The 15,658-nt window shown below is 35.3% G+C and overlaps 1 protein-coding gene across 9 annotated transcripts in view; it reads left to right on the forward strand.

Annotated features, from left to right (window-relative positions):
- Positions 1 to 12,692, forward strand: part of JMJD1C (jumonji domain containing 1C) — a 138,005-nt gene extending 125,313 nt beyond the window's left edge. For 7 of the 9 annotated variants that reach the window (XM_083364615.1, XM_083364614.1, XM_083364611.1 and 4 more), the window contains 8 exons: positions 693 to 861; positions 4,458 to 4,548; positions 4,702 to 4,832; positions 5,167 to 5,289; positions 5,699 to 5,838; positions 6,459 to 6,635; positions 8,133 to 8,264; positions 11,915 to 12,692. In XM_083364615.1, the coding sequence (XP_083220741.1) occupies positions 693 to 861; positions 4,458 to 4,548; positions 4,702 to 4,832; positions 5,167 to 5,289; positions 5,699 to 5,838; positions 6,459 to 6,635; positions 8,133 to 8,264; positions 11,915 to 12,004 (1,053 nt within the window). In that variant the 3' untranslated portion in view covers positions 12,005 to 12,692. Of the gene's footprint in view, positions 1 to 692; positions 862 to 4,457; positions 4,549 to 4,701; positions 4,833 to 5,166; positions 5,290 to 5,698; positions 5,839 to 6,458; positions 6,636 to 8,132; positions 8,265 to 9,401; positions 9,685 to 11,914 lie in introns of all 9 variants that reach the window. The other 2 variants (XR_014492749.1, XR_014492750.1) reach the window with 2 other exon arrangements.
- Positions 12,693 to 15,658: the final 2,966 nt, after the last annotated feature.

Raw genomic sequence — 15,658 nt, forward strand, 5'->3', positions numbered from 1 at the left:
TTTTTACACATGTTATTAAATTTTGGAATTTACCACAAGATGTGGTGCTGGTTACCAGCTTCACTGGCCTCGAAAGATTGGACCATTTTGAGGAACTTGTGGGGATTAATATCTGTTAGCCTTGATGTGGCTACTCCTGAAGGCCATCAGCTGGGAAACTAGTAGGCTTCCTTGTGTAGCTGACTGGCCCTTGTTAAAAGTGACTTCCGGACTTGACCAGCTGTGGCTTCAGTCCAAGAAAAAGCACTTCTAATGTTCTTATTTACTTAACCTGCTTATCTGTGTCCTGCCTTAGCCAATGTAGCTATATTATTGTTCTTTCACATGATGAATTTTTTCAAAACTAATTTTTCAGGTAGTTCTGAACTTACGACTGGACTCAATTTCATAGCCATTTTTACAATGGTCTTAAAGCAAGTCACTATAGTTGTTAAACTGATTAAGTGAACCATGTGGTCATTAAGTGAATCCAGCATATCCAATGGGCAAAAATGTCACAAGTCCATAGGATAATGCAACTAGTCACACCTGCAAGCTAGTCTCCAAGTGCCTGAAATGTGACCCCATGATCACTGGGGGATTCCAGCAGTTGTAATTTTGAATGGTTGTAAGTCAAGGACTACCTGTTTATATACCATATTTTTTAAAAGAAATACTACTGCTTATTGTTGTTTTTATATTATGCTTTCCAGTTTGTATTAGTCTCTGGAATCCACAAAAAAATGAATGGCAGTTTGTGGAAAGCAGATTTTATTAGTTCAGATTTTGGTGATCTCAAAGCTGATCTTCTGAATTGCAAAGATAGCATTACTGCAAGTGGCAGTGTCAAGGAATTCTGGGATGGTTTTGAAGAAATTTCAAGTATGTTCTGTTTTGTTCATACCTTCAAATAATTGTATGCAAATACGTTCGTGTGCATATATAATATAATTGAAAATAGAGAATATAAATATTATGAAAGCATAACTATCCTTTAAATTTTAGACACAAGATGATGTAAATAATATCATGGATTCATTAATAATACAAATACAGAAATTGCCTTATTGATAGTTTTGCAATAATATCTTTTTTTCATATACATTTTTTAAAAAAGTTACTTGTACATTTGTAAGCTGCAGTCTTCTGATTTTTCATAATTATAAAAGCTGCCAAGAAAGAAACTGAGATTCCTGTTGCAGGAACTTAATTCCTTCATGTCACATATAGACTTATATACAAACTTTAGTAATGATAATATATGGAATTTTCTGGAAATATTTGCACAAATTATGATGTGTCATAATTTAAATATGAAATAATACATCATTGGCATTTCCACAGTTCTAAAATACTAGTTATAAATAAAAGTTTGAACAGTTATTAATATTAGTTGCATTTTGTTTTAGAAGAATTTTTTTAAAGGATTTTATTGGTTTTTATAGGGTTGGGGATGGAATGGAAGGATAAGGGTTAGGGTTGGGGTCAAAGGGAGGATAGGATCAAGGTTGGGGTTGGGGTTTTCCCCCCCCCCCCCCCCCCCGCTGGTATTTCCAGTATTTGGCAAACAGCATATTGTCTGGGTAGATAAGTGTACATAACAATAACAGGTCTAATGATTGATAACAATAGTAAATATAGTTAATGATCATAAACAGTATTAGTTTTTCAATCTATAATCTTTTCCTTGCTAGTATATAGTCAAAATTATATATTTTATTTATTTTATTTTAATTCCATTTATATCCCGCCCTTCTCCGAAGACTCAGGGCGGCTTACAAGCTTCACATTCCTTTCTCTTTAATTCGTTTTTCTAGCCATTGATAAAATCTATTCCAAGTTCTATAATAAACCAAATGTTCTTTCTGTTTAATCTCTAAAGTTAGTCTATCCATTTCTGCACACACTAATATTTTCTTAATGCTTCTTCAGTCGGCGAGTTTTCATTTTTCCAATATTGGGCAAATACAATTCTTGCTGCTATTAATACATGTAATATTAAATATCCACTCTCCTTTTTCATAGCTAGGTCCTATCATTCCTAACAAAAACAATTCTGGTTTAAATTCTATTTGTTTTTTAGTCATCTCCAACCATAAATGTATCTTAAGCCAAAACCTTTTAGCTTTAGGACATATCCACCAGATATAATAGTAAGTACCTGGTCTTTGGTTACATTTCCAACACACATTTGAAGTATTTTTTAATATTTTCGCTAGTCTCACTGGTGTCATATGCCATCTATAAAACATTTTATACAAGTTTTCTTTATATGGTACAGCTTTGATTAATGTTATTGACCCATAGTTTTTCCCATTCCTCTAACTCTATAGTATATCCAAAGTTTTTTGCCCATGTTATCACTGTTTCTTTGACTTATTCTTCTTCCATCTTTAGATTAAGCAGAAATCTGTAAAGTTTTTTAATCAGCTTTTCATCTGTCTTTAACAGCAAAAGATCTAATTCTGTCTGTTCTTTGTAGAGTCGCATTGTTTTGATATCTTTTTCATATCTTGTTTGAATTTGCAAATATGGCCACCATGCTAGGACAATACCTTGTTGTTGTAAGTCGTGTCTAGATTTCAATCTTCCTTCGTTGTCCAGTATGTCTTTATAAGTTGCAAGTTTGTCATAGGCTTCCATTGTTGAGAGCCATTCAAGTATCTTGATATAAATTTTTTCTTTTATTTTTTCCCATTCTAAAAAAAGGGGCATACCTTATAGAGTGGTTTTGAAAGTAACTGTGAGCTTTATTCTTCCCATACCACAGAAAGGCATGCCAGCCAATTTGCAGGTCACGCCCCTCTAGGTATAATAGTCTTTTATCTCTCAGCATTATCCATTCTTTAAGCCATGTTAAAATAGCTGCTTGGTAATATAGCCTCCAGTCTGGGAGTCCAAATCCTCCACTTTCTCTAGCTTCCTGTAGCATTTTCGCTTTGATTTGTGCTTTTTTTCCTTGCCAGATAAATTTCAATGTTATTGTGTTCAGTTCATCAAAAAAAAGCTTTTTCTAATTTTACCGGACCGTTTGGAATAAAAAGAGTATTTTCGGTACAGTGCTCATTTTAACTGTGGCTATTCTCCCCAGCATTGATAATTGAAGGTCTTTCCACTTTTCTAAGTCCAGTTTTATTTGTTTTAACAATTCGATATAATTATCCTCTTTTACTGTTATACATCTTGCTGTTAAGTAAATTCCCAAATATTTGACTTTTTTAACTATTTGGAGATTTGGGGGTTTTTTTGCAAATTAAGTTTTTTGTTTTTCTGTTAAATTCTTTGTCAAAACTTTAGTCTTTTCTCTATTTATTATCAGACCTGCCACTTCACCATATTTTTCTATTGTCTCTAGCAATTTCATGCTTGTTTCTAGGGGTTCTTCCAATATGAAAACCAGGTCATCTGCAAATGCTTGCAATTTATATGTTTGATCCTTTATGTCCAATCCTTTAATTTCAATATCTTGTCTAATATTTCTATTCAATACTTCCAAAGTTAATGTAAGTAACAATGAGGATAAAGGACATCCCTATCTTGTACCCTTTTTGATATTAAAGTTTTCTGTGTAATCTCCATTCACAATTATTCTAGCAGTCTGTTTATCGTAAATTGCATAGATTGCGTTCATAAAGTTTTTCCCAAAGTCCATTTCAGCCAGTTGCTGAAACATAAATTACTAGTTTAAATTATCAAATGCTTTTTGTGCATCGAGGAATATTAATACCATCTGTTTCCCTGGATGGGCTTCATAGTACTCTAAAACATCAAGGATCATTCTTAGGTTATTTTTTATCTGTCTTTTAGGCAAAAAGCCATTTTGGTCTGTGTATAAATTCAGTCAAGAATTTCTGGATTCTTTCTGCCATTATCGAAGCAAAAATTTTATAGTCTACATTTAGTAATGATACTGGTCTATAGTTTTTTATGTGTGTCAAATCTGTGTCTGTTTTAGAAGAATTTTTAAAAGTTTCATTTTGTGTATGTAATTAAGATCTATGGCAGTGGTCCCCAGCCCCCGTGCCATGGCCTGTTCATAACTGGCTGTGTGAAAGGCCGGCTGGCACACTCGTGTGTGCAGCTGCAGTTGCATAAGCGGGTCAGTGCACACATGTAGCTCCACTCGCAGTCAAGCTGTGTGCGCATGCACACTGGCCTCCCATTGTGCGCCCCGGTCCCCCTCTCTCCCCCCCCTCAGCCGGCCCACCAAGCCATAAAGGTTGGGGACTACAGTCTATGGGGTATAGTCAGCTTGCTCCCTCCAGTTAGGGGTCTCAGGAGTGGCCATTTTAGTTTTTTGACTACAACTCTAAGTTGATTTCAAAGGGTGGAGCAGAACCCTTTGAAAGAGGGTAAGAAAAGAGGGAGGTGTGAGAGAAACGAGTTTGAAAAATTCCAGAACAGAATACAGTTTAATACCATCTAATATTGCAAGCATTTTCATAACTCCCCCATTCACTTACCTATGTTATTTTCAGAGCGGCAAAAAAATAAAAATGGAGAAATAATTGTACTGAAGCTGAAAGACTTGCCTTCAGGGGATGATTTCAGGACCATGATGCCTGCAAGGTATGTATGTATGTATGTATGTATGTATGTATGTATTTACATTTATTTACTTTATTTATTTATGAAAATTATTTCCTGCCTGTTTTGTCTTCCTCCTTTCTCTGAAATATTCTTTTTAAATATTTTTGTTGCTTCCATCTTTATTTTTTACAGGTATGAAGATGTATTAAAAAGTTTACCACTGCCTGAATATTGTAACCCAGAGGGAAAACTTAATTTGGCTTCATACTTGCCAGGATTTTTTGTACGCCCAGATTTAGGACCTAGATTATGCAGCACCTATGGTAAGTAACCTTCATTATGTTGTGTTGAGGTTTTTATAATAAATATATTTGACCTGTTAAAAAATCAATTTCATAAAAGAGCATTTTATCTGTCTGATAATATGAAGACCTTAAAGATACTTTCATCAAACTTATGACTGAATTATTGTACTGATCTTGATGACTGCCACACTATTATATCTATTATTTTTGAAATTAAGTTTTTTGTTTATAACTACATTTTACCTAATAGAAGTATTTGACATACAGTATGTTGCATTTTTCGGAGTAGATGAAAAATAAAGATCAGATTAAAAATGTGCTTTGATACATTTATACTCTATTTTTGCAAAAGGTGTAGCTGCTGCAAAAGACCATGATATAGGAACTACAAATCTTCATATTGAAGTATCTGACATTGTGAACATCCTTGTCAGCGTTGGGATAGCAAAGGGGAATGGAGTCCCTTCAAAATCAGGTAGAAATAACATCTGAATGTATACGTATTAATGTGGTGCAGTAGAATCTGCAATTTAGCATAAATCAGCCCAACATAGTATGTTAAAAATTCTAATTGTCATGAGATTCCTCCATGTTAAATATGTCTTTATAATAATAGTTTTAATCCTAAGAAAGGCTCATATAGAGAAGTTAGCAAAATCTGAAGTTAAAAGTCACTGAAAAATAATTTATATACATTTTCCCCTCTTGAAATACTTCAATCTATGCTTTAAAAGTTGTTTTATAATTTTTAATTAGACAAGATTTTGATGCCCTCCAACATCTTTTGGTTAAATTCAATAGAAGAATGGAGTTTGTAATACAGTATTAGCCATATACTAAAACTTTTCTTTCTCTAGAAAGTGACTCCATTTGTCAATTCACAGGGGTATTAAAAAAGTTTGAAGAAGAAGATTTGGATGATCTCCTAAGAAAAAGACTGAAGGATTCAAGTGAATTGCCAGGTGCCTTGTGGCATATTTATGCCAACAAGGATGCTGACAAAATAAAGGAGTTTTTACAAAAGGTTAGTTTGATTCATCTATACTTTATATTAGAACTAAATAGTCTTTGTTTTAGAACTAATTGCAATGTATGTGCCCAATTTCTAGAGAATGGTAGATGAACAACCATTTGTTTTTTTATTATTTTATGTTATTTGTTATTATATGTTATTTTATTGGTAGTGAAGTTTACCACACACAAAGTAGGAAGCAGGCTTTTTCCTATGCAATACAATCCAATTTTTACATGGGAGAAGAAGATGCAACACAGTAGTAGTTTTAAGAGTTCTGACATTGATGTGTGGCTATATGATCAGGAGTGCCATCTGATTCAGTGCTTGAGTCAGTGTACTAGGACATTAATTCCTCTCTCAATTAACTAATTTACATATACACTATAAAAAGAAGCACTAGAGTTGGGGTTTAAGGAGAAATAGGCCAGAAGACAAACACGCCTTCACAGTTCTTTTGTGCAACAACATGCATATACAGAAAGCATAACCATTCAAATTGATAGCACAAACATGAATGCAGTAGCAGAAAAAAAGAAATTATCTTGAAATCAGAATCGTCACTAATGTATATTTATTTGTACTCGTTCCTTAATGATCACAGGTCATTCTTTTTCTCAAATGTATTACAGATTGCAAAGGAACAAGGTTTAGAAGTATTACCAGAGAATGATCCAATACGTGATCACAGTTGGTATGTAAACAAAAAGCTTCGCCAAAGACTTTTTGAAGAATATGGAGTAAAAACATGTACTCTGATCCAGTTTCTTGGGGATGCTGTTATTTTACCAGCAGGAGCTTTGCACCAGGTAAAAGTTATATCTAACATGTTCTTTTAATTTAAAATACTTTGAAATAATGAGAAAATAAACAGAAATGTTTATTTTCTGTGGTGGCGCAGTGGTTAGAATCCAACCTACTTCTGCTGACTGCCAACTGCCAGCAATTTGGCAGTTCAAGTCTCAGCAGCTCAAGATTGATTCAGCCTTCCATCCTTCCGAGGTTGGTAAAATGAGGGCCCAGATTGTTAGGGCCATTATGGTGACTGTAAAGCACTGTGAAACAGTATATAAATGCTATTGCTAATGCTAAATCCTGTTCTAGGACTTCACTAACTTGCCAAAGATTAAGAAGGTTTTGGTTTGACTGTTTAGTAGTTGATAAATAAAAATATTTTTAGAAGAATATTTTAATGCATTAGGCATTGTCTCAAAGATTGGGGTTTACGTTTTTTAAAAAAGTGAAGTATTTTCTTGTTTGCCTTCTTTGATGTAACCCTGAGCTAAGGTTCAAATTAAATGGTGATTCTGACAAGCTTCTAACTTGAAAGGAAAGTAGTTATAAATGCATTTATATTTTACCCCCTCTCTAAGACTACATCATAATTTCCTTCTTTTCATAAGCTATCTTTTTTAATCTTCAAACCATAAATCACAAATTAATTTTTATCTCTTTTTCAGCAAAACGTCCTTAAGGAGTTTCCAGATAAATATAGTTGTTGGCTTTTCTCTAATCAAACAAGTTAATTTTGCCAAATTCTACTTTCTGCAAATTCCAGCAGAATTAGTGATGGAAGAAAACGGTTAAACCCCAGCTCTTTCCATCTTCCTGTCCTTCAGTTTGGCTTTTAAAGGGGAACCCCTTTTCTCTCTGAAAGGGGAAGTGTTTGGGGTTACTTCTGCTAAAGGGTGATGTTGTTGGTTCCATCTCTGGGGAGCAGCTGTCGATCTTGTGAATACCAGATGGCATCGCAAGTGCCATCAGTGTCACACAGTAGATCAAGATATTTTTTAAAAACCCCATCTTTGTGGACCTTTGCCCCACACGTTTTAAAGTTCTCTCATCTGGCCTGGCTCTGATCCCTTTTCTTTTATATATTACAGAATAAAGTTTGAATTCCTTTTTAAAAATATATCTTTAAAGATAGAAATTCGGATCCATCACTGCCAGTCTGAATTGTGCTATTTTTAAAGCTGCTGTGTTTACTGCTATATATTTCCTATATGGCTTTCATTCAATCATTATACTGCTGAATAAAATCTATTTTTTATTATATTGCAAGAATGCTTTGTTTGGTTTTGTCAGTTAAATTTCATTACAATTTGTTGACCAAAGAAATCGGTTAGTCTATTTGCTTAAATAAAAATGGAAATAAATTAACAGCATGTAACAGATTTATGGAGACGTAATATCTATATGTAACTTTTATGCCAGAAAGTTCTATTACATTTCCTTTTCAGATTTTCCTTTTCAACTTCTATAACCTTTCCAGTAATAATTGGAATTTTTTTTCTTTCTTTGCTCAGGTTCAAAATTTTCATAGCTGTATTCAAGTAACAGAAGACTTTGTATCTCCAGAACATCTTACACAATCTTTTCATTTAACACAAGAACTTAGACTCTCAAAGGAAGAAATCAACCATGATGATAAGCTGCAGGTAACTGATGAATGCCTCTCATAATTCAGTTTCTAGTGAAATGTTGCTCTTCTCTAATGCTCTCTCTGAATCTGTGATGACAGAAGTCATACCTCCATATTGCTTGGACAGGTAGTCCTGACTTACTATTGGCCCAGAATTTCCATTGCTAAGCAGGGCAGATGTTAAGTCAGTCATGCTGATTATACAACCTTTTTTCCCATGGTTGTCAAGTGAATCACTGGTGTTGCTTAAGTGAATCACCTAGGTGTTAATGTGGCTTCCCCATTAACTTCGCTTGTGAGAAGCTGGCTCGGAAGGCTGCAAATGACAATCACCTGCAGGATCCTTTAACTTTGGTAAATACGTTCACAGCTAATAATAATAATAATAATGAAGTTGGAAAGGATCTTGGAGGTCATCTAAACTCCTGCTCAGGCAGGGAACTCTATACCCTTTCAGACAAATGGCTGTCCAGTCTCTTCTTAAAAACTTCCAGTGTTGGAGCATTCACAGCTTCTGGAGGCAGGTTGTTCCACTGATTAATTGTTCTAACTGTCAAGAAATTTCTCCTTAGTTCTAGGTTGCTTCTCTCTTTCGTTAGTTTGCATCCATTGCTTCTTGTCCTGCCTTCAGGTGCTTTGGAGAATAGCTTGACTCCCTCTTATTTGTGGGAGCCCCTTAGATATTGGAACGCCGCTATCATGTCACCCCTAGTACTTATCTTCATTAAATTAGACATAACCAATTCCAGCAACTGTTCCTTATATGTTTTAGCCTCCAGTCCCCTAATCATCTTTGTTGCTCTTCTCTGTACTCTTTCTAGAGTCTCAACATCTTTTTTACATCGTGGTGACCAAAACTGAATGCAGTATTCCAAGTGTGGCCTTACCAAAGCATTGTAAAGTGGTATTAACACTTCATGTTATCTTGATTCTATCCCTCTGTTAATGCAGCCTAGCACTGTGTTGGCTTTTTTGGTAATTGCAGCACACTGCTGGTTCATATTTAAGTGACTGTCCACTAGGAGACTCCGAGATCCTTCTCACAATTGTTACTATTGAGCAAGGTACCACCTATACTATACCTGTGCATTTGGTTTTTCTTGCCTAAATGTAGAACCTTGCTTTTTTTCACCATTGAATTTCATTTTGTTAGATAGTGCCCAATGTTCAGGTCTGTCAAGATCCTTCTATATCTCATGCCTATCTTTTGGAGTGTTGACTATTCCTGCCAGCTTGGTGTCATCTGCAAATTTGATGAGTTCCCATCTACCCCTTAACAAAGATGTTGAAGAGCACTGGGCCCAGAAGAGAGCCCTGGGGCACCCGCTTACATACTTCCCTCCAAGTAGATGCAGTTCCATTGAGGACCACACACTGAGTACGAATCCATCTGGTGGTGATGCTGTCTAACTCATATTTTTCTATCTTATCAAGTAGTAGGTTGTGGTCTACTTTATCAAATGCCTTACTGAAGTCCAAGTAAATAGTATCCACATCATTCCTCTGGTCTACTAATTTTGTCACTTGGTCAAAGAATGCAATAAGATTTGTCTGGCATGATCTGTTTTTGACAAGCCCATGTTGGCTTTTGGTAATGACTTTGTTTACCTCTAGGTGTTCACTGAATCTTTGCTTATCTTTTCCAAGATCTTCCCAGGTATTAAGGTCGGGCTGATAGGACTGTAGTTTCCTGGATTCATTTTTTGAAGATGGGAACTACATCAGCTCTTTTCCAGTCCTCTGGTAGTTCCCCAGTGCTCCAGAATCTTTGAAAGATATAGTTTAGTGGTTCTGAGATCACATCTGCCAGTTCCTTCAGAACCTTGGGGTGTAGTCCATCTGGTCCTGGTGATTTGAACTCATCTAGGCTGGACAGGTGCTCACTTACCATTTTCTTGCCTATCTTAACTTGTATTTCTAATCTATTTTTTACGGTACTGCTTTTTATAGGTTGGACTGTTTTTTTCCCTTTGTGTAAATACGGATGCAAAAAATGAGTTGAGTAGTTCTGCTTTCTCCCTGTTGCTTGTCACCTTCTTGCCACTTTCAGTAGTGGACCAATCATTTCCTTAACTTTTTTCTTGATTTTATATGTTGAAAGAAGCTTTTGTTGTTGTTTTTTGACTTTTGTCACAAGCCTTAGTTCATTTTGAGCCTTAGCTTTCTTCATGTCATCTTTGCAGGCTCAGGCTGTTTGCTGATATTCTACCTTAGTTATGTGCACCTTTTTCCATTTTTTATAGTTGTCCTTTTTATCTTTCAATTTATCAGAGAGTTCTTTATGCAGCCATGCTGGTTTCTTTTGAGAGCTATTATTTTTCTTCATCGTTGGTATTGTGGTAGACTGGGCTTTTATAATCTCACTTTTCAATATTTCCCAAGCTTCTTGAGATGTTTTTGCCTTGAGATTCTCATCCATGGAATCCTTCAACACCTTCTATCATTTTGTTAGTGAGAATTAAGTCCAATGTGGCTGATCTCCTAGTTCCCTTCTCTACTTTTTGGGTGACAAAGTTGTCTGCTAGGTTTGTCAGGAATCTGTTTGGTCTTCCACTTGGTGCAGAGTTTGTCTCCCAGTTGATGTCAGGGTAATTAAAGTCCCCCATTACTATTGTGATGTGCTTCCTACATACCTACATACATGACTAGCAAAAAGTTCATCTATTAGCTCTTATTTGGTTGGGTGGCCTATAGTATACACCTACAGCAATGTCTTTTTCCTCCCTTTTATATTGACCCAAATGCATTCAAGACAGTTTTCATCATTGTTGTGCTCTATTTCTGTAGAGATGTAGTTATTTCTTATAGAGAGAGCAACTCTACTTCCTCTTTTATTTAATCTGTTTCTTTTAAATAATTTAAATCCCTCTAGCTATGTGCTCCATTTGTGGGTTTCATCCCACCAAGTTTTTGTAATGGCAACGATATCATATCTGCCCTCATTTACCTAAATTTCTAATTCACCCTGTTTGTTGCTCATACTCTGTGCATTGGTGTATAGACATTTGAGTCCTTTATGACTGACGCTGTGTTTACTTTCTACATAACCTGTGTGGTGCCTGAGTTCCCCTATTTTCTTACCACCTATTTGGTTAGTGCAGTTTGTGTGGCACTCACTGTTAAAAGCTTGATTTTGCTTGACAGCAAGGTTGGTATTCTTGTCCACACACACATCTATGTTACATGCACTGATAACCCTGTAATTTTCAGATTGCCAGGGACAGGGATGGTCTGTATTAATTAACTCACTGTCCCTGTTGTTTAGTTTAAATATTTCCCTAGAAAATCTGTGAATTTATAATGTCAGTTGCCAAGTGTCTGAACTATGATCATGTGACTGAGGATGCTGCAATGTTAAGTGCAACAACAGGTCATGTCACTTTTTTCAGTGCCATAATGTCAAACAGTCACTAAATGATTGGTCATATGACAAAGACTACCTGTATTTAAATTAATCTAGAAAATACATATCCTTCCCTTTCTGTTTCTAGGGAGGCAGCCCTGGACTGTCTCCATCTGGCCATGTATTATTAGAGAGATGAAGTGATGGTTGTACATATTATTCTGTCCTTGAGAAGCAGAAGCAGTTCAGAAATTTATATGAATCGGCTCGTCTCTTCACATTCTTTTTTTCAAACATTCATTTCTTCCTTGATTTTCTTACAGATAAAAAATATATTATGTCATGCAGTTAAGGAAATGGTAAGAGCTTTGAAATCTCATGAACATGAAATTGAAGATATCGAAGAAAATTAAAATGTATGGGTTTCCTTTTTGGGCTCAGAAGAAAATGATCTATCATATTTTTCTTTACGATAAAGAATGTTTTCACTAATATAAGCTGCACGAACCATCAGTGCCAAGAAAATATGTTTCTTATATTTACTTGCTACTGACACTGCAACAAAAAAGGCTCCCCTTTCAATGTTTTTGATTTAACTTGAGCTTTTTTGAAATAGGAAACTCTAAATAGCATTGAGCTGTTATGTATTATAGTGTAAATGAATTTTTCAAGCTGTCAAAAGTTTAAGATGTATTTATTTTTGGAAAAAAACTACAGAATTCTATTGTTGATCAAATGTAAATGTGATTTGTACAGTTTGTTTAAAATAACTTGGATATTTTTCACTGCATTGAGACAGTCAACTGTGAGAGTAGGATACAAACACCAGCTATTGCCTGCAATTGAGATATTGCTGAATCCGCACAGCAGTCATGTCATGATCTGAAAATTACTGCCAAATAACTGTAAACTTTGTATCATAAAAAATATATGAAATATATACTAGACACTTCAGTATTTTATTGAAGCTATTCAGTGTACAATTAAACATTTTCAAAAATGTGTAATTTATTTAAAATTTGTCTCATTTTGGTAAAATGTATGTGAACTTTTAAAGCTAAATATAAAACTTAATATGCTATGTAAATATATACATATATACATTCAATAACATATTTTTTTAAAATGTTGGCTTGCTTTTAATTGTTAAAAGTGCAAGTGTTAAACATGCTTTGTACATCAAAAGTTGAAAGGGGTTTTACATTTTTCATTAAAAGGACTTTATCAAACCTTGTTGTCATTGTGTGTTTTTCACATTCTATGGCACATTTGCGAAAGATGTGCATGCCTGGGCAGTCATTCACAATGACTGTAAGTGTGTCTGTGTAATGGTGACTATGTAATGGTTGTTCATTTAATGTCAATCTTTTTGCCCGCTCCAGAGTTCCTGTAAAAGTGTTAGAGCACCATTCAAAGAAAGTTTAGCTAATGAAGAATAAACATAATTAAGTTATTTCTTGTTATGTATTGTCTTTAACTACAGCTCTGGCTATAGAAAAATGCTAGCTTAAAATCAGTTTAAAAAACTACAATTGACAGATACCTAAAAAAAAATTCAAACTCTTGGACTAGGAAATAACAGTTAAATAACATTCTTTGTATTGTTGCCAATAATATATAATATATATTATATTTTAAATATTTAAATAAATATATTTATATAGTAATATTTCCATTCTGGCTGAATTAAATGTAGGTAGAGCTTATATTTGCATGGTTACAGTATTCTGAACAAAAATGTATGTAACATAATTAGAATGTAAATCTAAACTAATTATCTAAACACTTTTAATATGTTCTAGCTCTCATTTTCAAATTGAGTTCAAATATTTAGGTCTATGTAAATACCTTATGTCATTTTTAAATTACAAAATTAAATCATGTCAATTAAAGTTCAAATAGTAACCCATGCTAGTAATCTGCACAGTATGAATTATAAAATAAATTGAAAAATGACAGTAATTTCTATCGAGTTTATCCTTGTTTAACATCCAAGGCTTATAGAATCCTAGGGGTGGAAGGAACCTTGAAGTACTTCTAGTCCAGAGCTCCCCAACCCGTTAGCAACCAGGCCGCACAGCTGGAGATGAGCAGCAGGTGAGCAAAACCAAAACCATCTGGTCTGTGGAAACATTATCTTCCATGAAACTGGTCCCTGGTGCCAGAAAGGTTGGGCACCACTGTTCTATTTCAACCCCCTGCCCAGTGCAGGAATCCTTATGCTGTTCTGAACAAGAGGATGTGCAGTCTTTCCTTGAAAACTTCCAGTGATGGAACATCCACAACTTCGAGAGACGAGCTGGTCCTTTGCCTAATAGAGTCACAATCAGGAAACTCCTCTTTAATTCAAGCTTGGATCTCTCACCTTCCTTGTGAAATCCCAGCAGAAGACTGATACTGTGTTCCACCTTCACCACCTCTACTTCAAGGTAAACACTTCCTTTAACCATTCTTCCTTTCAGAGTCTTTATAACAAGACTGGAGAATCTTCCAAGGAACTTTCTGCACTGCTGGAATCGGTGCAAAAGGAGGTACAATAATTTGTTTCTGTTTTAGGATTTTCATGGTCTGATGTAACCCATTAATGTAACCTTTCCAATGTCTCCTGAAGCCTGATGCCTTGGAAGTCTAACTGTTGATTTAATTCCAGAAAGGCATATAGGATTTTAATCTGCACTGATCCACTGCTGAATAGCACATTTGAGAAAATATTTTGTAGTAGCACATCTGAGCCTATAGGTTGGAAGACTGGACATCTCAAACCTATTCCCTCAGTAACCCTTATGTCTGCACACCTTCCAAAAGATGTTTCATCTGGCATCCTTCTAATGGTGAGATGGATAGGGTTCTCATGACTTGTACTGCATTCTGGCAAAAAGGTAAGCGGCAGTGGGGAATGAAATAACTTCTGTAGGTGCCTTCTAGCCATTTAGTTTAAAAATTTAAGTAGTATAGAACACGCAGCGTGTAAATCAAAAAATAATGACAGACCAAATAGCATACATGGTAAAAAGTCATCTTAATGTACTGTGCTAAATTATTACTTAGTAATAAATTTATTACTGCAGAACTAGAATTCACCATAAATAGATATTCTCTCTAGCTTGATTATATCTGCATCTTCAAGATAGTACCACTTTATACTGCACTGGAGGCCACACTTGGAATAGTTTATTCTAGTCACTACGATAGAAAAAAAGGGGTTAAGACTAAAAAAGAGTGCAAAGAAGAGCAACAAAGACGATTAGGGGTCTGGATGCTAAATCTAGGGTGAACGATTGAAGGATCTAGTCTTAACATGGAGAAGGACTATGAATGATATGATGGTAGCCTTCCAGTAATTGAGGGGCTGCCACAGAGAAGAGGAAGGTCGACTTATTCTCCAAAGCACCTGAGGGCAGAACAAAAGGTAATGGGTGGAAGATCATTAGAGATTTCCAGACAGTGGACAGAAGAGCCAATCAGTGGGACGGCTTGCCTCTGGAAGTTGTGGGTGCTCCAATACTGGAGGTTTTTAAGAAGAGCTTTTGAGGTAATCCAGACAGGACACCAAAATCATGAATACTAATACTATTATAAAGTTCTTGCAAATCTGATGGAATCTTCCCTCCTACCCTGTCTTTACTTTCCAGAGAAGTAGGAAGTGTCCCATTGGAGAGACTTCCTCCACCCTCCCCCATTCTGTGGGTTTCGAGATATTTTTTGAGACATTCTTTAATCTGTGGCTTCTGCTTCCCAAGGTTATTCTTACAAACCATTGCAGATCTGAAGGAAGCAGCTTATTCTTCTTTTTCCTTAACTTGGTGTAACATCCCATGAGTTAGATCAAATAATCTTTAGTTTTGTTCCTGTTCTGTTTCAGAAAACTAACTCCTGAGAAAATGGCCCACTCCATTTACTCCAGGGGACGAGGCCTACTCCAGCTTGCTGCTTTGGGTTATTTATAAAAATAAACGTATTTTTAAAAAGCCCTTTGAAAAAGGCTTCCAGGGATATGGGATGGAATCTATTGTGGGAAGAATCCAGAGAAAGAAATATTTTGGGAAATATTTAAAAGGCAGAGTATA

The sequence above is a fragment of the Vipera ursinii genome (genome assembly GCF_947247035.1).
Source record: "Vipera ursinii genome assembly, chromosome: 5".
Taxonomy (NCBI): domain Eukaryota; kingdom Metazoa; phylum Chordata; class Lepidosauria; order Squamata; family Viperidae; genus Vipera; species Vipera ursinii.